General features: G+C 46.2%; 1 protein-coding gene across 1 annotated transcript in view; it reads right to left on the bottom strand.

Annotated features, from left to right (window-relative positions):
- The window catches only part of DPYSL2 (dihydropyrimidinase like 2), a 377,715-nt gene extending 358,407 nt beyond the window's left edge, over positions 1–19,308 (bottom strand). Inside the window, exons 1-2 of the mRNA XM_069214158.1 lie at positions 18,718–19,308; positions 18,177–18,530 (exon numbers count right to left, since the gene is read on the bottom strand). Coding sequence (XP_069070259.1) covers positions 18,177–18,500 — 324 coding nt within the window. The 5' untranslated portion in view covers positions 18,501–18,530; positions 18,718–19,308. The remainder of the gene's footprint in view (positions 1–18,176; positions 18,531–18,717) is intronic.
- Between the last annotated feature and the right edge of the window lie 1,695 nt (positions 19,309–21,003).

The following is a 21,003-nucleotide window of genomic DNA, read 5'->3' as shown; positions in this document are numbered from 1 at the left end:
GATTGTCACATCTCTATCCAGTCCTGTCATCTGCTTGTCCTCCTTTCTGGCACCTTTTATTGTTAGGTAATCATACATGCCTCTTTGGGGGTCCTTAGATTTGTTGTTGGTTTACTCTGTAAAGCATCCCCATGTGAGTGGCCTTCCTTTGGCACACCACCTTACCAGGTGAGTTGCCCTACCAGCAATTGTCCCCCTTTTCACGTTTCAGGTGGCTCCCCGTTATTTTTTATTTTTTTTAAAAGCAGCCCACGAGAACCATGACTGTTCATAGATTGGACCAAAACACACCCATCCCTTCCTTGGACAGGTGCACCCTATGGGAGCATACACCTCTGGGCGTCTTGAGTGGATTAGGCCATGCCAGATGCTTTTCAGGCCGTTTGCCATGCAATATTTACTAACTGCAATATGCAGCTTTTTTCTGGAGCTGTCAGCCGCAATGATTGACATGGCCCCCGGCCATGTGAGCTTGGGGATGATTTCAGACCATATTATAGTTGTGTCATCAAATGACCTTGCTGCCTCTGTTAAACCCAGCTGAATGTCATTAAGGATATCTTTTATGCCACAGATGTGCAAGGTCGTTGCCCATCAGGTGTATGATCAAGATGTTGGAGTGCTTATAAGTTGATGCGCAAAGTCTGTCCAGTGTCGGAAAGCTGACCCCCATCTCATCTATGGGTAGCACCACCATTTGTCTGTGGCTCTCAGGACCCCTGCTAGTTTGCTGCCACCGTAGTTCCACTAGGCTTGAAACCTATGAATAGATAAGTGAAGGACCACCCACACTGTTCTGGACAGAGCCCTTGTCGGGGCAACATAAGCACTTCTGTCAGTTGTGGCTGCAACACCCCCTTGGTCTGATCATAGCAGTTACAGTCTTACATAGTTTTGTAAGCACTGGAACGCCACCTGCCCCATTACTTGATGCCCGCCTTGGGCAACCCATGCTGCGCTACTGTTGTGACTGCCACTATCCTAAATGAGTGGGCCCAAATGAAGAGAGGGTGAAGTCTGTCTGCCCCAGGGCTTTGCGCATGACTGCTGTGAAGTGAAATTTACTTAGCATATCCCCATTTCCATGTATGAGAAGAGGGCCCACCCCACTGGGTCGTATCGCCAAGTAATTGTGTAGGCTGCACACGTAGCAGTACCATGGATCTCTATGCAACTGAGCTGTATCTAGGTTCCCTTGCCGCTAAGTAGGCTTGTGCCCAGAACTTTGCCTTGTTCTGCTGGTAGGCCCGTTCAATGAAGTGCTCCACTTCCCCAGTCATGGCTTCAGGGTACCCCAGCAACTGCAACCCCTCCCACCCCAACCTGCATCACAGTGCTGAAATATCTGTCATATCGCCTCGCTGTGCTGGGTGTAGCGGCTCGTTTAATTAGTATGGACAGTTCCGCTCCGCCAGCTCCCACAATTCTTTTGGAAAAGGTGTCATTTTCTGATGAGTGCCCAGTGCTAGGCTTCTGAACTTGTCCATCTAACAATGAGAGAGCGCATCCGCCAGTGAGTTTTGTATTCCTGGGACATGTCTTACCTAATGTCAAGACATGTCCCATGCATACAAAACAAGCAGCACCCTAACCATACATCTCATTAGCCTCAATATATCCAGGCATGTGGCTGTTCCCCTATTTATAGCCAGCACCACTCCCTGGTTGTCCGACCAAAGTGTGATCTTCATATCCTGCAGCCTCTTTTTCCACATGATTAGGGCTACCACTATGGGGAATAGTCTGAGGAAGGTAATATTGCCAGTGACGCCAAGGGTGTGCCATCTTGTGGGCCACTGCCCTGCACACCAGTCCTTACCCAGTAAAACTTCAAAACAGTGGCTGTCATCCACGTCCATGAATAGAGGTATTTGTTTGGATGGGACCCATACCTCACCAAATGAGGAGTCTGTTAAATTGGGTCAGGAAGGAATCCCGCATAACTAAGGCCCTCATTATGACTTTGGCGGTCTTTTTGAAAGACTGCCAAAGCCGCAGGCGCCAGAAGACAACCAGTGCTGGCGGTCTTCGGCCCACCATATTGCGAGTCCTGCACGATTTCTGCCACATTTTGGGCGGAAATCCTGCAGTACTCGTGCTGGTGGGCGGAGGCGCATGGGCGGTTCCCCCACCGGCCCAGCCCGCCAGAAGGACATCACCAGCCGTATTACAACCTGTAATACGGCCTGACGGTGTCTTAATGGTGGGGCACTACCGGCGGTGGAAGCGGGCATTCCCTGCCGGACGACCTCCTCGTCAGATAAGGTAAGCCAGGTTTCCGAAAGGGGAGGGGGGTGGGAGGGTAGGGGGTTCTGTGTGTGCATGTCTGCGTGTGTGAAGTGAAGTGTGTATGCGTGTGTGTATGTGTGTGGCTATGGGTGTGTGCATGCGTGTATGAATGTTGAAGTGAATGTGTGTATGAATGTTGAAGTGAATGCATGTATGAATGTTGAGGTGAATGTGTGCATGAACATTAAAGTGAATGCGTGTATGAATGTTGAAGTGAATGCGTGTATGGATGCATGTGAGTGAATGCGTGTATGTCAGTGTTGGTGAATGGGTGTATGCAAGGTGCGTGTGGGTGTGTGTGCATGTGCATGTATGCGGGGAGGGGGGGGGCGCTGTACCAGTAGGGGGGGGTGGGGTGAGAGGCGTGCAGTACAAGAAGGGGTGGTGGGGGAAGGGGGCACTGTACCAGAAAGGGAGTGTGGGGGTTCTGGTATGGCGGGGTGGGGGTATTGTGCTTGCTGGGGAGGGAGTCGTCTGCCGGTGACAGGGAAGAAATTCCCTGTCACCGGTAGCCTTTCTGCCAGGGTTTTCGTGGTTCGCCAGCAGTCTTCATTGCACCACCGGGTCAGAGATGCTCATCTCTGGACCGGGGGGCCCAACCTCCCTGGCGGTCTGAGCGGGTATGTGGAGGTCGTCATCGCCAGCCTGTCGGGGGTGAAACCGCCACTGTGGCCCTGGCGGTCAGTAGACTGCCAGGGTCATAATGAGGGCCAAAGTCTCTTTTTACTCCTGCCCCCAGCCTGACATGGTGGCGTTTCTCCTGCAGGTCTGCTGTCAGTCTGATTAAGCAATTGCAAACATCTGTCCAGCTGGTATAACCCTTGCTGCAAAGTTCACCTTGCCAATCATTCTTTGTATTTTTCTGATGGTTGCCTTCTCTTTACTGCATAGGGCCCTGATCTCCTTTCTCAACTCAGTGACCTTGTCTTCCAGCAGCCAGATGTACCTGCTATTGAGTCTTGCTCAATACCCAGGAAAACTAGCGGCCTTTCCGGGCCCACTGTCTTCGCTGCTGCCAGGGGGCCTCCTAGCTCCTTTGCCAACTCATGAAATGCTCTCACTGTGCTCCGATATTCCTCTGTTCTTGTCTGACCTACGAACAGGAATTTGTCTAGGTAATGCATTTTGACACCCCTCCCCCCCCCCCCCCACGGGTACCTCTTGTGTATGGAGCACTCCAAAAATGTACTGAAGCACTCAAAGTAAAAGAGGATATTGAGCAACTCATTGACATTGCCTTGTCAAAGCATGTCTGCCCTTGTATTGGAAACCCAGCAGATGGAAACTATCAGGGTGAACCGGAAGAAGTCGGAAAGTGGACTCGATGTCTGCCTTTGCCATGAGGGATCCCCTGCCTGTTGCCTTCATCAGGTCAATGGCGTCCTCCGCAGTGGAATACCCTACAAAGCATGCTTCCGGGTTAATCCCATTGGTTCACTAAAGCACCCTTTAGGAATGAAAGGAGATGAATGAGCCTGTACTGCACTAGCTCTTTCTTGAAAACCACCCCAAGTGGTGAGATTATCATGTCCTTGTGGAAAGGGAGGGATAGTGTTCCCTTTATTCCCCAGGTCTTTCGCTATCTTGATTTTTTGTTGCTCCAACTCTGGATGTTCCTGTGGTGATTTCAAATTCCTTCCCCCACCCCAAGAAGTGTGGCACCCTCAAATGGCATTACAAAGCCTTCCTCAAAGCCCTTTACCAACAAGTTAGCATCCTCTTTGTTAGTGTAGTCACTGGCTAACCTTCTGAGTAGGTGTGTGTTGGCTAGGGATTTGGCTAGCTGATCACTTGGCCACTCCTTGTGTCCCCCCGGACATCCTGCCTATACTAATGCTTCTTTTTCTTTTCCTTCTTGTCTGCTCGGAGTTTGTTCCACTTGCACCTTGATGCTGGTTGATTTCTTCTGCATGAGGAGCAGGCGTGTGTAAATTTGTATGCTGGCCCCCACTTGCATTCATCAGTGTCATATTTCAAACATATCGCTGGCTGCCTCATCACTGGGTGGCCTCCGGTTATGGAGATTTGTGCTCTGTGTTGACCTATTAGTCTCCTGCCTCCCCTTGAAATGGGTGATCCGAAAGGGCTGTTCGCATTTCCCTGCCCATGACGTGACCTCTTTGGCCACCATCATTTTATGAATGTACCCAGATACATCCTCCTCATTCTACTCCATCTCCGGGTGTGCCTACATTTTTAGTCTAAACCCCTTGTTGTATTCCAGCCAAGCATCACCCGGAACAATTTTATGTGCCTCATGTATCTTGGACTCATACAACCTTATGTCAGCCATGCAGGCAGGGAACTTCGCTATGACACGTGCCATTAATGTAAAGGTGTCTAACCAGTTGTCAAGGTTCCTTTCATTCCTCACTCTCTTCCTTTCTTTCGTGACTTCTTCCTTCCTATGACACAGGGTCAGGTCCAGAACCTGTAGTTGTATTTCTAAGAGGGTGGATATGTAGATAAACTCCTTCCTCTAGATCCACTCCTTAACTGCTAGGGTGATCAGGCTTGTTAACCCTGTTGTTCCAAAGAGAAAGAAAATGAAGAACGACACAGGGCAACCCTTTTGCTAGAAGCAAAAGCCCTCATACATCCAATTGGATGTCATGCTTCATTCATAGGGCATGCTTCTCGTCAGACCGGCGCTGCAATGTCTGACGGGCACCCCGAAAAGGGGGCTCTTTGCCGGAGATCTTTTCCCAATGACTCTCTGCTGTGATAGGAGGTATAGCGGACAATGCCGACTTACAGGCTAAGGATAGGAGAGCAGAGAAAGAATAAAATTGGCTCAAAACCTAGCACATCATCATAAATTTCTTTAATCAGGGAAGGGTCTTGGCCAAAGTTAAAAACAAAAGGAGAGTGAAAGTAGAGATAATGCTCATTCACTCTCTCAATCAAGGTCAAGAAGGGGGAGGACACTACCTTACAACCCCTTTAATTGGGTCAACATGTTTCACGTCTCAAGGGTCCATATGGATCCATCGATGCTTCATCAGGACCAAAACAATCAAAACTTCTCCTTTATTACACACACAGACCTCAGTACGTCTTGAATTGTCAGTCTATTAGTCTCCGGTTACTTACTTAAATAAACTGCACATCAGGCTAGTCTAGTACAAAAAGGTCGCTCTGTAGAGAAATAATAAAAAATGATGAACATCTCAAATCCAATGCAAGCCATGTAATTGTATGAACACACAAATAAAAGGTGCCACTCAGTGAATAAAAAGTGATATTGTGCTCAGTGGTAGTGTGGGGTACATCAGTCAACTGGCTTACCGTCCCAAATTATGAAACCGGCTCCCTAGGAATACACGTGCGGGGAGACAGGCACAATCACTATAAAGACATAGAACATTGTTATCAGGGTATTGTGCATAAAGGCACCTCAAGTCCCCTTGTTTGGGAAACGTGGGATCAAAAACGAGCTAAGTCACAATCCCACCAAACCAATCAAAGGAAAACACAGTCAGATTCGACCACCCAGGTGTATGATAATACACCAGGAGCCCAACACCTATGTCACATGTTGTTGAGGGACTGGGGCGGCTACTCACCCTATTTGTGGAGGAACTTGGAACGGGAGACGAGGCATCGGTGAAAGGGGGACAGGTGCATAACAACGTTGCTAACATAGTACAGAGAGTACAACCAACATTAAGCCCATGTTAAAACTACTGGAAAACCCAGTCAAAGTGGTGTGAGAAACTCACTCACACAAGTATATTCTCACAGTTGTTCAGCCAGTCCTCCGTTCGGGACCTACCCTGGAGCAGTGTTCCTGCAATTATGCACGAAACGCTATCGGCAACGTAAATAAGCCGATGGGACCCGGAAGTCAAATCATCAAAGTGTAAGCTGATAGGCTCTACCTGGTCACGCGGTGAGGAGCTGCAAAAATGAAAAAAGGACACAGGAGAGAGAGTCTCTCCCTCAAAGCGCCATGGAAATAGACATAGGACTAGGCACAGCCAGATACGTAAATGCATGGAAAATCTCCATTACCGTGTAAGAGCCAAACAATGGCCGTAACAAAAAGAGAAATAGATAATAAAAAAATATAATGACTGTGTGCATGGTGGAACGTGCTGAATTATTAAAAGCACACATATAAACCATCCATATCAGCAGAGAATAGCAGGAAGGTAGACAAGATATATGGAAAAAACTAATAAATGTAAAGACTAAGGATAACAATCACATCTTTGCCAAAAATACACTCAATGTAAATTAGTGAGCAAAATGCAACCATGGGATGTCATCATTTACCCCATGGGTATGTGTCCCCAATTTGAACATCCAGCGCTGTTCAGTCTCAAAAAGGCATCTCGAATCACTACTTATAAACCTAGGAGAGTCCAAAACTACCCACCACATGTCATCGGGATTGTGGTGTAATCCTGAGAAATGTACACTCAGTTTTGTGGTGGCACAGTCACACCTGATATTACTCCGGTGCTCATTAATCCTTACTTTGACTGGTCTGGTAGTCATTCCAATGTGATGTAGGCCACAGGGGCAAGTAATCATATAAATACAATTACGTGTGTTACAATTAGTGTGTTTGACAAGTCGTCAAATGCCTATCGGTTCCAGGTCAAGCGTATCCAGGTGTCTAGTAAGAGGACAGACATTACAATTACCACATGGATAGTGACCTGAAACAGGGGGGAGATTACAAAGTGTTGTTTGTTTAGAGTTCACAAGGTCTGCTGGTGGTCGAGTATGGCCCACCATATCTTTGATATTGGTTGTCCTCTTAAACGCAAGTAAGGGTTTTGGAATACATTCACCTCCACTCACTAGGATAGACCATCTCTTGTTGATCAATTTCCTAATGGTATTGGATAACGGAGTGTATGTGGACACACAGGTCAAATAAGTGTCAGGTTCCTTCACAGTAGTCATCAATAATGCATCTCTATTGTTGTTCTAGCCCTTTTGCGGGCAGTGTACACAACATGGGGTGGATAGTGTTGCTCAAATAGTTTACTCTTAAGGTCATTTGCTTGGGTCTCAAACAACTGAGCACTGCTACAATTGTGACGTAACCGCAAGAACTGTCCATAGGGTAAGTTGTCACGCAAGGATTTAGGATGGTGACTCTCATAGAGTAACAAACTGTTACGATCTGTGGTCTTATGATAGGTGCAGGTTTTCAATTTGCCTTTATCAATACTGATCATCAGATCCAAAAAGAAGATGTGTGTTGAAGAGACAGAAGAAGTGAATTTCAAAAAAGGATTGAGGGTGTTAATTCACAGAATGAAGGGATTAACATCTCCTAACAAAGCTTGCCATAAAATCAAAACATCATTGATGTAGCGTCACCATAATTTGATATTGTCATAAAAAGGGTTAGAAGTAGGAAGTATATGCTATTTTTCAAAATCATATGTGTATAAACAGGCCAGACTTGGTGCAAAGGTACTGCCCATGGAAGTCCCCTGTATCTGATGGAAAAATAGATCCTCAAATGGAAAAAGTTTTCAGTCATGGTTAACGTAGCGCACTGCATGATAAAATGAACTGGAGTTGAGGAACTCCATGTCCCCTCGAGGAGGGCATTCTCAGCTACTTGCAGCGTAGCCTTCTAGGGTATGTTGGTGTATAGGGCTCCTACGTCAAGTGTAATGAGTGCATGAACTTCCACAGCAGAATTGATTGATTCAATCAAATTCAAGACATCCTTTGTGTCTTTTAAGTAAGTGATGGATTCCCTCACTAATGGTTGCAAGAAGTGAAGTGATCGCAAAAAACGGATAAGGGCTCTAAAATAGAACCAATACCAGACACTAAAGGGCGTCCAGGTGGAGGAACCCTCCCCTTGTGTATCTTAGGGAGGCAGTAAAAATACGGAGTTCGTGGATGGACAGTATCCAGAAACTCTTCCTCTTTTTGTGAGATCCATAAGTTACTGCAAGCTTCCTCAATCATACTCCGTATCTGGATCTGTAATCTCTCTGTACTGTCTCGTATAATCGGGGGCATAGTAGGTGGAGTCGCTTAAGAGGCGAATGCACTCCTGCCTATAGTCATCGGAATTCATAACCACTATGGCCCCACCCTTATCTGCTAGCTTTATCACAATAGTCCGGTCAGCTGCCAAGACTTTTAGTGCATTCCTCTCCTTGGTTGGAATATTGATAAAGTAATGTTTAGGTCGTAATTTATTAAGGTCAGACATCACTGCTTTTTCAAATGCAAGTACTTCACATGGCAAAGCCAGTGAAGGGGGAACAAAGGATGATGGTTTCTTCAATCCAGAATCCTCTTTTTGAGGGTCAACCGGTTTATCCTTAAAAAAGAATTGTAACAGAATCTTTCTGAAAAATTGTGAAAGTTCACAGTTTAGTCGAATAAATTCTTCACTGGGAGTAGGCACAAAGCCTAAACCTCTGTTGAGGGCATTGGTCACATCAAATGAGAGGGGCCTAGTGGATAGGGATAGGTTAACCACTCGGTTCTCAGTGGCTGTTTTTTGCCTTGGCTCCAAGTCACCATCTGGGGTTCTTCCTTATCCCAATGTACACATCTGCCTCTTCCTCTGCCCCGGCCGCGGCCTAAAAAAGGCATGTAAAAGGCATCACAGGGCGAGGCTGGAAGAAAGGATATGGTGATTGCCATGCCATCCGTTGATTAACAGGGAACTGTGAGAAATTAAAACATGGTTTGTGGCATATTATCATCAGTACTCCACCCATCAGAGGAAGAGTTGATCCCTTAATTACACGGCTTCTTATGAGAAGTCGACTCATCTGAGGAATGTGACTGAGTGTCGGCCTCAAACTCCTCCTTGATGTATGGGTAAACTTTTTCTCTGCTGAAATTAATGATGTCCTTCTGTAATTTCGTAATTTTCTGTTGCGTCAGGAATTCTTTAGTTTCATTAAGTTCGGAATTGATTTCTGTTAAGTGACTCTTAAATGCTGCCAATGTGATGGCTGTCTTTAGTGTGCTTTCTACCAGGTTGATTTGGATGGTAATAGATTCAGCTAGCCATTTGGACATGTTAATGATGAGGACTAGCCAGTCCCTTGTACACTTCCAGGCAATTTGTGCCCAGTCTTTCCTACATACCAGATCTTGTAAGAAGATTCTCTGTATGTTGGATACAAGTAAACCATTGGGGGCAATATTGGCTCTAAGATAATCCGTCATAATAGTTCCATACATAATAGTTTTAATCAATTCCCGGTTCAAGGCAGACAGTTTGTCCCAGTCTTCCTTGAGACTCCCTTAGGGGCTGGATCCATCCCTACCAAGAATAGAAGGAGTCTGTAAAATCGCAGACACCATATCATCATCTAAACTTAGACCCTGGAAGTCATCCATCTTAGGGGACAACTAAGTCTACAACCACTTAGAAAAAAGATAAATGATAAAGTCCCACAGCAAAACTGCTGTGCTAACTATACTCCAAATAAGGGACACTGAGATTAATGGTCCAGTGTACAGCCTCCCATGTATAATCCTCACAAAAACAAGATACACTGTTCCAAAGAGAAAGAAAATGAAGAACGACACAGGGCAACCCTTTTGCTAAAAGCAAAAGCCCTCACACATCCAATTGGATGTCATGCTTCATCACCGGGCATGCTCCTCATCAGACCGGTGCTGCAATGTCTGACGGACACCCCGTAAATGGGGCTCTTTACCGGAGATCTTTTCCCAATGACTCTGTGCCGTGATAGGAGGTATAGCGGACAATACCGACTTACAGGCACAATAAGGATAGGAGAGCAAAGAAAGAATAACATTAGCTCAAAACCTAGCACATCATCATACATTTATTTGATCAGGGAAGGGTCTTGGCCAAAGTTAAAAACAAAAGGAGAGTGAAAGTAGAGATAATGCTCATTCACTCTCTCAATCAAGGTCAAGAAGTGGGGAGGACACTATCTTACACCCCCTTTAAATGGGTCAACATGTTTCGCGTCTCAAGGGTCCATATGGATCCATCGACGCTTCATCAGGACCAAAACAATTGAAACTTCTCCTTTATTACACACACACAGACCTCAGTCTTCTAGTCTCCGGTCACTTACTTAAATAAACTGCACATCAGGCTAGTCTAGTACAAAAAGGTCTCCCTGTGGAGAAATAATAAAAAATGACGAACATCTCAAATCCAATGCAAGTCATGTAATTCTATGCACACACAAATAAAAGGTGGCACTCAGTGATAAGGGTGGGGCCATAGTTGTTATGAATTCCGATGACTATAGGCATGAGTGAATTCGCCTCTTAAGCGACTCCACCTACTATGCCCGGATTGTACGAGACCCTACAGAGAGATTACAGATACGGAGTATGATTGAGGAAGCTTGCAGTAACTTATGGATCTCACAAAAAGAGGCAGAGTTTCTGGATACTGTCCATCCACGAACTCCGTACTTTTATTGCCTCCCTAAGATACACAAGGGGAGGGTTCCTCCACCCGGACGCCCTATAGTGTCCGGTATTGGTTCTATTTTAGAGCCCTTATCCGTTTTTTGCGATCACTTCTTGCAACCATTAGTGAGGGAATCCATCACTTACTTAAAAGACACAAAGGATGTCTTGAATTTGATTGAATCACTCAATTCTACTGTGGAAGTTCATGCTTTCATAACACTTGATGTAGAAGCCCTATACACCAACATACCCCAGGAGGCTACGCTGCAAGTACTGTAGTTGAGAATGCCCTTCTCGGGGGGACATGGAGTTCCACAACTCCAGTTCATTTTATCATGCAGTGCTTTACATTAGCCACGAATGAAAACTTTTTTCAATTTGAGGATCTGTTTTTCCATCAGATATGGGGGACTTCGATGGGCAGTACCTTCGCACCAAGTCTGGCCTGTTTGTACATGTATGATTTTGAAACATGCCATATACTTCCTATTTCTAACCCTTTTTATGACAATATCAAATTATGGCGATGCTACATCGATGATATTTTGATTGTATGGCAAAGTTTGTTAGGAGATGTTAATCCCTTCATTCTGTGGATTAACACCCTCAATCCTTTTTCGAAATTCACTTCTTCTGTCTCTTCAACATACATCCCCTTTTTGGATCTGATGATCAGTATTGATAAAGGCAAATTGAAAACATGCACCTATCATAAGACCACAGATCGTAACAGTTTGTTACTCTATGAGAGTCACCACCCTTAATCCTTGCATGACAACTTGCCCTATGGACAGTTCTTGCGGTTACGTCACAATTGTAGCAGTGCTCAGTTGTTTGAGACACAAGCAAATGACCTTAAGACTAAACTACATGAGCGACACTATCCACCCCACATTGTGAACACTGCCCGCAAAAGGGCTAGGAACAACAATAGAGGCGCATTATTGACGACTACTGTGAAGGAACCTGACACTCGGTTGACCTGTGTGTCCACATACACTCCGTTATCCAATACCGTTAGGAAATTGATCAACAAGAGATGGTCTATCCTAGTGAGTGGAGGTGAATGTATTCCAAAACCCTTATTTGCGTTTAAGAGGATAACCAATATCAAAGATATGGTGGTCCATACTCGACCACCAGCCGACCTTGTGAACTCTAAAGAAATGACACTTTGGAATCTCCCCCCTGTTTCAGGTCACTATCCATGTGGTAACTGTAACGTCTATCCTCTTACTAGACACCTGGATACGCTTGACCTGGAACTGATAGGCATTTGGTGACTTGTCAAACATACTAATTGTAAGCCACGTAATTGTATTTATATGATTACTTGCCCCTGTGGCCTTCGTTACATTGGAATGATTACCAAACCAGTCAAAGTAAGGATTAATAAGCACCGGAGTAATATCAGGTGTGGCCGTGCCACCACGAAACTGAGCGTACATTTCTCAGAATTACACCACAATCCCAATGACATGTGGTGGGTAATTTTGACTCTCCTAGGTTTATAAGTAGTGATTCGAGGTCCCTTTTTGAGACTAAACAGCGTTGGGTGTTCCAACTGGGGACCATGGGTTATAAATGATGACATCCCATGGTTGCATTTTGCTCAATAATTTTGATTGAGTGTATTTTTGGCAAAGATGTGATTGTTATCCTTAGTCTTTACATTCATTCGTTTTTTCCATATATCTTGTCTACTTTCCTGCTATTCTCTGCTGATATGGCTGGTTTATATGTGTGCTTTTAATAATTCAGCACGTTCCACTATGCGTACAGTCATTATATTTTTTAATTATCTATTTCTCTTTTTGTTACGGCCATTGTTTGGCTCCTACACGGTAATTGAGATTTTCCATGCATTTACGTGCCTGGCTGTGCCTAGTCCTATTTCTATTTCCATGGTGCTTTGAGGGAGAGACTCTCTCCCCTGTGTCCTTTTTCCATTTTTGCAGCTCCTCACTGCGTGACCAGGGGGAGCCTATTAGCATACACTTTGCTGATTTGACTTCCGGGTCCCATCGGCTTATTTACGTTACCGATCGCGTTCTGTGCATAATTGCAGGAACACTGCCCCGGGGTAGGTCCCGAACGGAGGACTGGCTAAACAACTGTGAGTATATACTTGCGTGAGTGAGTTTCTCACACTACTTTGACTGGAATTTTCAGTGGTTTTAATATGGGCTTAATGTTGGTTGTACTCTCTGTACTATGTTAGTTACTAACATTGTTATGCACCTAAGGGGACTCCCTTTCACCGATGCCTTGTCTCCTGTTCTAAGTTCCTCCACAAATAGGGTGATTAGCCGCCCCAGTCCCTGGACAACAGGTGACATAGGTGTTGGGCTGCTGGTGTATTATCATACACCTGGGTGGTCGAGTCTGACTGTGTTTTCCTTTGATTGGTTTGGTGGGATCGTGACTTAGCTCGTTTTTGATCCCACGTTTCCCAAACAAGGGGGCTTGAGGGGCCTTTATGCACAATACCATGATAACAATGTTCTATGTCTTTATAGTGATTGCGCCTGTCTCCCGGCACGTGTATTCCTAGGGAGCCGGTTTCATAATTTGGGATGGTAAGCCAGTATACTGATGTACCCCACACTACCACTGAGCACAATATCGCTTTTTATTCACTGAGTGGCACCTTTTATTTTGTGTGTGCATAGAATTACATGACTTGCATTGGATTCGAGATGTTCATCATTTTTTATTATTTCTCTACAGGGCGACCTTTTTGTACTAGACTAGCCTGATGTGCAGTTTATTCAAGTAAGTGACCGGAGACTAGTAGACTAACAATTCTAGACGTATTGAGGTCTGTGTGTGTAATAAAGGAGAAGTTTCGATTGTTTTGGTCCTGATGAAGCGTCAATGGAAACATGTTGACCCAATTAAAGGGGTTGTAAGGTAGTGTCCTCCCCCCTTCTTGACCTTGATTGAGAGAGTGAATGAGCATTATCTCTACTTTCACTCTCCTTTTGTTTTTAACTTTGGCCAAGACCCTTCCCTGATCAAATAAATTTATGATGATGTGCTAGGTTGAGCCAATTTTATTCTTTCTTTGCTCTCCTATCTTTATTGTGCCTGTAAGTTGGCATTGTCTGCTATACCTCCTATCACGGCACAGAGTAATTGGGAAAAGATCTCCAGCAAAGAACCCCCTTTACGGGGTGCCCGTCAGACATTGCAACGCCGGTCTGACGAGGAGTATGCCCAGTGATGAAGCATGACATCCAATTGGATGTGTGAGGGACTTTGCTTCTAGCAAAAGGGTTGCCCTGTGTTGTTCTTCATTTTCTTTCTCTTTGGAACAGTGTATCTTGTTTTTGTGAGGATTATACACGGGAGGCTGTACACTGGACCATTAATCTGCCTGTCCCTTATTTGGCATATTGTTAACCCTGTTGCCTTAGTGATCTTTGAGGGCTGCCCCAGTGAGGGTCTTGTGTTAGATTCCAGCGCTTGACCTGCTAATACCAGGCTTTCCGCTGTAGGTGCCCTGTTAACTACTGCGCTGCCCCATGCTGCTGTAGGTGATGCTGAATTGTCCTGTTCACATGTATCTTAGGGCCCCTGTCTCCCTCCCACTGGCACCACAAACCAGCATCCCCTCCCCACTGGGGGAGCTTGCCCTAGCACTGGGTCATTGCCACTGAACAGTACTGGGGTAAAAGATGTTAAACACTCTTTAACAGTTGCACTTATATGCTCACTATGGGATGTCTTCTCCCTGTCCCCGCTGCTGGATCCTGCTGTTGCCGTGATGGCTGCAGGCGGCGAGTGCACTCACCCTAGTCCTTTCTTTCCCACACATTTCTTAGGTGCCTTGCTCTCATTCTTCTGATGCTTCTTTGGCCTTGGCAACGCCTCAGGTTCAGTGTTTGTGTCCTCTGAATCCACCATGGTGCCTAATGTGCCACTCACTGGCTGATCATTGTGACTTTCTTTCAGGTCCTTGCTCAACTTGCGGTACAACCAATCTTTCCTGTGCTTCTCTGCTGCCATTCTTATTCTGGCCAGCATCTCTGCCACCTCTTCTGGCTGCTTGCTGTGGCCTAGGCCCATCACGTCTGGTCATGCCGTGACTTGTCACTATGGTGTGATAGTTGGAGGGGGTTGGGATCGTTTTCCCAAAGGGGGCTGTCCCCAAGCCTCCTAATACTAGGGTAGGCCAGGTCACGACGCCTGAATCGCATTGTGCTGTGTGATGTTGCTATGTTGTAGTTGCTTAAGAGGAGACTGGGTCATGTCTCCCTGAGGGGCTGTCCCCAGTCCCCCAAATAACTAGGGCCAGGATGAGTTGCCTGCGCAGGCTGTCCCCAGGGTCTGATCATTCCATTAACGAGCCTCCAGACAACTGTTCAGTGGTGGTAGGTTTTGCAAACCTGGTTAAGCTGTAAACAATTACTATAGATTTTGACTGTAAAGGAAGACCTTGCCATCAATGTTGGATCTTGAACCCTTGCCTCAGAGGGACCAGTGTCACGAAATTCAGAAGCCTTTGCCTCTAAGCCATAGCTCCTGATTGCAGAACAGGTAGGTAGCATTTTTGAAACCTTCAAACCTGATGCTAAGAGGCTAATGCACCGTCTATCTCTCAACAGAGAAGCAGTCAAAATTAGATCAAGTTACTTCCCAAAATAAACAGGATTTATTTGACAGCTGGCTTGCTGACCTGTGCCTTCCGCTAGCCGCTAGCCTCGTACTTGAGAACTTCAGTCTACCCGACTGATACGGGCACTCTAAATGAAGAAGGACTCTCATGCATTGTGTGCTTAGCAATGTCTCACTGGGGCAGGGGTGGTGATACACTCACGGGCCTGCTATGGGCTGCTCTAGTCACCTCAGTTCACGCACCGTCCAATGTATGCAATAAGCCCCCAGGTAGCCTTGAGTGTGCCGATGGGTGCAAAATTATAATAGCACAGACCCTTTATGGGAGCTCACCTCAACCATTATGACGCGGGCACTCGATGCCCCCTACAGGGAAAGCCTCTGCAAGAAACCACAAAAAAACAGATGGTAGAATCATTGAGGCCACTTAAATTGGTGTTTTGGGGCAGCCTAAGGGTTGGGGACAGAAACCATGCTAGAAATATGGCCGCATTCAATGCACTGTATTACTACTTGGAAGAGAAATTTGTAGGGGGCAGGTAGGGCTGGGCATTTGAAGTCAAAGACGGCTAGGAAGCGTGGATATAATTTGGTTGACTAGGTTTGCTGGTGGTAAAGAGCAATACTCCGTATTTTGAGAGTGCTAAGGAGCATGACTTAATAATGGAGGGGTATGGGTTGCTGACTGTAGGGAGCAAGGATGGGTGATGTGAGATGGTGAATTCTGGGGAGAAGTGAAGGAGAAGGTGAAGGTGTGCTGGTAATAATGAGTAGGCAATGGGGAGCAGGAGATGATCAGGGACAGGGAGTGAAGGAAAAAGAGGCAGTGGGTAAAAAGAATTGGCATAGGGTGGGCTATGTGGTGTGAGGAATGTGGCTTGTGGGTGCTGGGTGTGTGGAGAAGAGGAGGTGTAGATGGCCGGGCAGGGTGATTTGGGTAATATGGGGTGTAGGGACTAGGAAAAGGGGGCGGGTGCTGTGAATGAGAACACAAACAAGTGTTAGGAAGCATTTCCGGGTGTTATAAGAGGCAGTGGGTGCACAGAGCAGACCTACATGTTATAAGATATTTGGTGTATGTTAGTGAGGGAGACGTAGTACATTGGGGTTTGTCCATCGTGGCATTTTGAGGGACGGATGTAAGTGAACAGGAGCAGGCATCGTGGTATGAAAGAGAAGATGTGCTTGCAGAGTATCAGAAGGCCATTTCTGCAAAGGCTGCACGTTCTAGAAGAAAGTTTGAATGTTCAAGGGCTGCTGAACAAGGACTAAGGGAAATAAATAAGAAATGGAAAAGCCATTTACATTAAGCAGTCTCATGGGCCGCAGCACCAGAGGACGTGTATTTCTTGACCATGGCATGTATTTGGTAGAGTGATATAGAGTGAGCCATGTGTTAAAATAGGCCTAATGTTTCCGTAATGCACATCATTGTCTTGATTGCAACAACAAACACCCCGCCCCGTGTGTGGCATTAAGGACATTAGCATCATCGTGGTTCTTTAAGTGCCCATTTTTTATATTCATCCACAAGGCACATGGAATAATACCCCACAGCTGTAAAAAAAAAAAGGTGCAGGGTGTAAGAAACATGAATGCCAACTGACAGGAGTCCTGTGAAGAGGTATGCCTGCCCAAAAATGCACTCAGAATTATGTGACATAAATTATTCATTTTTTTAAATTAAATATTTTAGATTTTTATCGTTTTTAATCTGCAATTAGTTTGAAGCTGTACTATTAACTCCACTACTATAATTATAAAAGTGTGTCAATCAGCATTTTTCCCATTATCGGCGTATTTTCACTGAAGTGTGTGTGTGCCAGTTCAATTAAGTTTTCTATCTCTGAACATCCTGCAATCAAACCAAGTTATATCTCTCGTGCGGGGCCCCTGAGAATGACGATACAGTTGGCGCTGCAAAGATCTCCCGTTTCTTGGTCCTTAAACCTCAATCACTTCTGTGTTTTTCTTTTTCTATTCTAAGACTTGTAGTCTTGATTTTTTAAGTAGGATAAACAGGACTACAGTGCCCAGAATGCAAAGTAAAATCAAGGACGACATGACCTACTCACACCTCTACCTGGGAAACTTGCGTGCTCTGGTGTACTGCAGGGACTAGAACCCGTGCTGCTTGCATGCATCTGTTCTTCGAGGTCGATGCTCGGTTCTTCAGGTGCTGTGGGTACCGTTATGGCCCACTAGGAAAGGGCACTGATGCGTAAGTCCTTGATCATTATGAGCCTATGGGGAAATTGTGTGACCAGTCTGTCACTCCTGTGCACACACGCCCACCCGATCCACTCCTGGCCTGCACTTATTCATGCACGTTTAAGAGGCATATGAGATGGTCCCGTACGCCCAAGGACATCACAGGACAGACGGATGTCCCCTGCAGAGTTTGATCTTCAGCACAGGGGCATCACTCTGTGCCATGTGGGCAGTTTGTGCTGCGCCGGAATCACAATTACCGCAGCTGTGAGCTGCACAAAAAAGGGTGGGGCTTTGTCTAGTCTGGTGGTGATTGAAAATGTTAAATGAAGCGATAAAACCAAACCCCGCCCGCCAGCCTCAGGCGTGCATCAGCAGGGACCCCTCCTCAAAACTGTAGGGCTTACACAGCTAACGCTGGTCATGTCCCAAATTTTGCTCAGGGGCAGCGATTAATCCAAGCATGAATTATGCACAACAGGACTTTGTTAGATACTTATCAGTAACAACGAGGATACAATTAAGGGGATGTACTGACAACGGCATTCAAAGTCAATAAAGGGGAATGGGTGAAACAAGAGAAGAGCGATAATGGGCATTAATGGCACAGCTGCAGAATATCAGCCCAAACTCGTATAGTCCTCACCCACCTTGTCGCTGATGTTCTGCAGTGCTTCTTTGCCGGTACTCCTCCGGATCTCCAGCCTCCTCCCGGAATCAACAGATGGCTCCCCGGCATCACCCCAGTTACTGCTGCTCTTGCCCAGGTGGGCCACGTCCCTCTGCTGGGCCACCACCTTGGACAAACCTTTGCCCGGGGGAAGCGAGTGGAAGTCGATGGTCTTGTTCTCCGAGGAGCCTTCCACCGGGCAGAACATGCCGCAGAATTTCTGTCTGGGCTTGGGGCTCCCGGAGCCCAAGTTCTTAAAGAAGCCATCCTCCTCGCCATTCTCCATGCCGCTCCTCCCAGCCATCCTCGCCTCTGCCCAGCAGTCAATTTGCCCCTGGAGGGAAGAGAAGAGCAACTGATCAGTGTATTAGAGGGTGAGGGGCATGGGCAACAGCGTCAGACAACAGAGGTTGAATCCACCCCCCTTCTGTTCTTTCTCACACTGGTCATTTTTTTCTAACAATGAATTTCAGGGAGTGGCTCCTGATTGTGGCCACCAAAGTTGGGCGTTGTGGGCTTACCCTTTTCTCTGCAGTGCTTTCAGGAGGAGGCGGAGGCAGGCTGCTAGTTCCCCGTTCAGCATCAAGACCAGGAGAAGAACTCTGCAGCAGAACCGGGCTCTGATCCGGAAGTGATGATGGTGTGCCTAGGCAAAGGGGGAGATGTTAGCATTCGGGGCACTGTCAGCATCAGGGGGGTGTCAGCTTCAAGGGATGCCAGCTTTGGGAGGTGCCATGTGCTAGGCGTCCGTGGAGACCCGATCACTCAAGTTACAGCAGGTCTGGGAGGCAGGGGCGGCAGGGTTAATTTGTTTTTGGGTGGTCGCGTGTAACCTCCTGCTTTCTGCAGCGATCTCCAGCCCTGGGTGTTTTTTGAGAAGGGAGGGGACTGACTTGGGGTTTCTGCCTGGTTCATCCAGCTCCCGCTCTGCCGGGAATGATTCCCACCTCCCCTCCCCTTTGACACGATGCTGAGTCACAGTTTTCCTTTATTACAGCTGCCATGACACGGTAATAATGCAGGGTGGGCGCTAGACCCCTCCCCAGCTTGCATCCGCACAAGGGAAAATGCCCCCGGTATTGCCCAACCAGGAAGGAGCAACGCAGACTGACAAGGTGCACTGACAGTAAAGCAGAAAAAAAGCAGAGCAAGGAGGGTAAAATCAGAGCCATTCCTTTACTTGTGCAGTCAGATTTATTGTGTAAAGGGATAATTATTTATCCAGGATATTCTTATTGAGCTTTGCACTACCAAGCAATCACAAATGAAATTACCGGCCAAGACAAAGGCAGTGTTTTTTGTGTGGCTGCTGAGGTGCAGCGTTGGCATGTGGCGCCTTTAAGGAGCTGTCCGTTCAGCACCACCCTGCTCTGTGAGTGAGTGAGATTACATGAGCGAAGGGGCATTAGACAGAACGCTTACACCAGTGACGGGGGCTTTGATATATGCAGCGGCTCCAGCCACCGCCCTCCTAACAACCATCGTTGTCACGCCCACCTATGAGGCACATTTTTCGTGTACCAATGGCCTCGATATATGTTTCTCACCTGCACCCCTATTGATCAGCGTTAAATAGAGGTCTATGGTGTAACACTGAAATTAAAACGCATTCGAAACACAGTCCGTCGTTTATTGCGATACTGACGCATGACATGCTCTCTGATTGGAGCTCTTCTTTAAAGGTGACAATCGAATAGCTCTCGAACGTATGTAGCTCCATCCCCCTGAAATTTGTTGGCTTGTGTTGCGCTAGGACATTGAAGCCTTTGCGATCTGGCAAAATAAAACTGTCCAGAAAGAGGGGTTTACTCTGGCGGTCAGTGTTTTGAAGTTCCCCCATTCCCCAAGAGGCAAGTCAGGGAAGGAACCCTACATTCAAATCAAAATACCACCGAGCTCACAACGGGCTTCCATGCTTTTTGACTTGCCGCAAAAGTTTATGAGGTGAGGACAGGGTGGTGGGAGGGAGAGAGAGAGCGTGAGAAAGACAGAGAGAGGAGGAGAGAGGTGCCAGTTTTCACAAACTCTTAATACTTTTGGGATGAGGAAGCTGGAAGGAGTGAGAGCGAGAGACAAAGAATAGCGTTAAGGGAACAGAATATGGAATTAACGTAGGAAAAAACAAATGTGAGGAATAATCAGAGAGAAAGAAGTAAGGTAAGCAGGAGGGGTGGCAGGAGACAGGAGAAAAACAGAGAACAAAAAAGATGAGGCTGTAAGGGTGCAAGTCGTGGAGTAGGGAAGGAGAGAAAAACTGTCAGGGAAAGCGAAAGGACATAAATAAGAAGTACACATACAGACAAAAATCACTGGCAGAAACATACAGGGGGTAAAGAGGTAGAGTAGTCGTGGTTGTAATTTATAGTGTCTTCAAACCTTTACAGGTATTCCATCTCTTTGACCAAATTAGTCAAAAGTATAGTACTGTGAACAAAATGAAAGTCATCTTTAGGGCCCCAAATTCACAAGGCTTATTACTATGAGTACGTGTGACTTATTTATGGAAATTCGAGACTGTGTTACACTTCCTAACAGAAACACGTTCATGAATCGACTCAAAACGCAATATCCCCCTGAATCCAAGGAATGATCAATCTACATTCCAGCAGAACAAGAGAAGCTGCTATGTTCTTGAGCGCACAAGCCATGCGCATAATGCTTCACACCATCCATAACAGAATGTAACCAGCTGCTATTCAGTATAATCCACTAATCAATACACCAAAATATTATAGCCTTAGCAGCCACTATTCAATATGTCTGACCTTCAAAGAGTACGAAACACACTCAAATTCAATGTCACAGAC

The sequence above is a fragment of the Pleurodeles waltl genome, chromosome 11 (assembly GCF_031143425.1).
Source record: "Pleurodeles waltl isolate 20211129_DDA chromosome 11, aPleWal1.hap1.20221129, whole genome shotgun sequence".
Taxonomy (NCBI): Eukaryota; Metazoa; Chordata; class Amphibia; order Caudata; family Salamandridae; genus Pleurodeles; species Pleurodeles waltl.
This window is presented reverse-complemented; position numbering and strand designations above follow the sequence as displayed.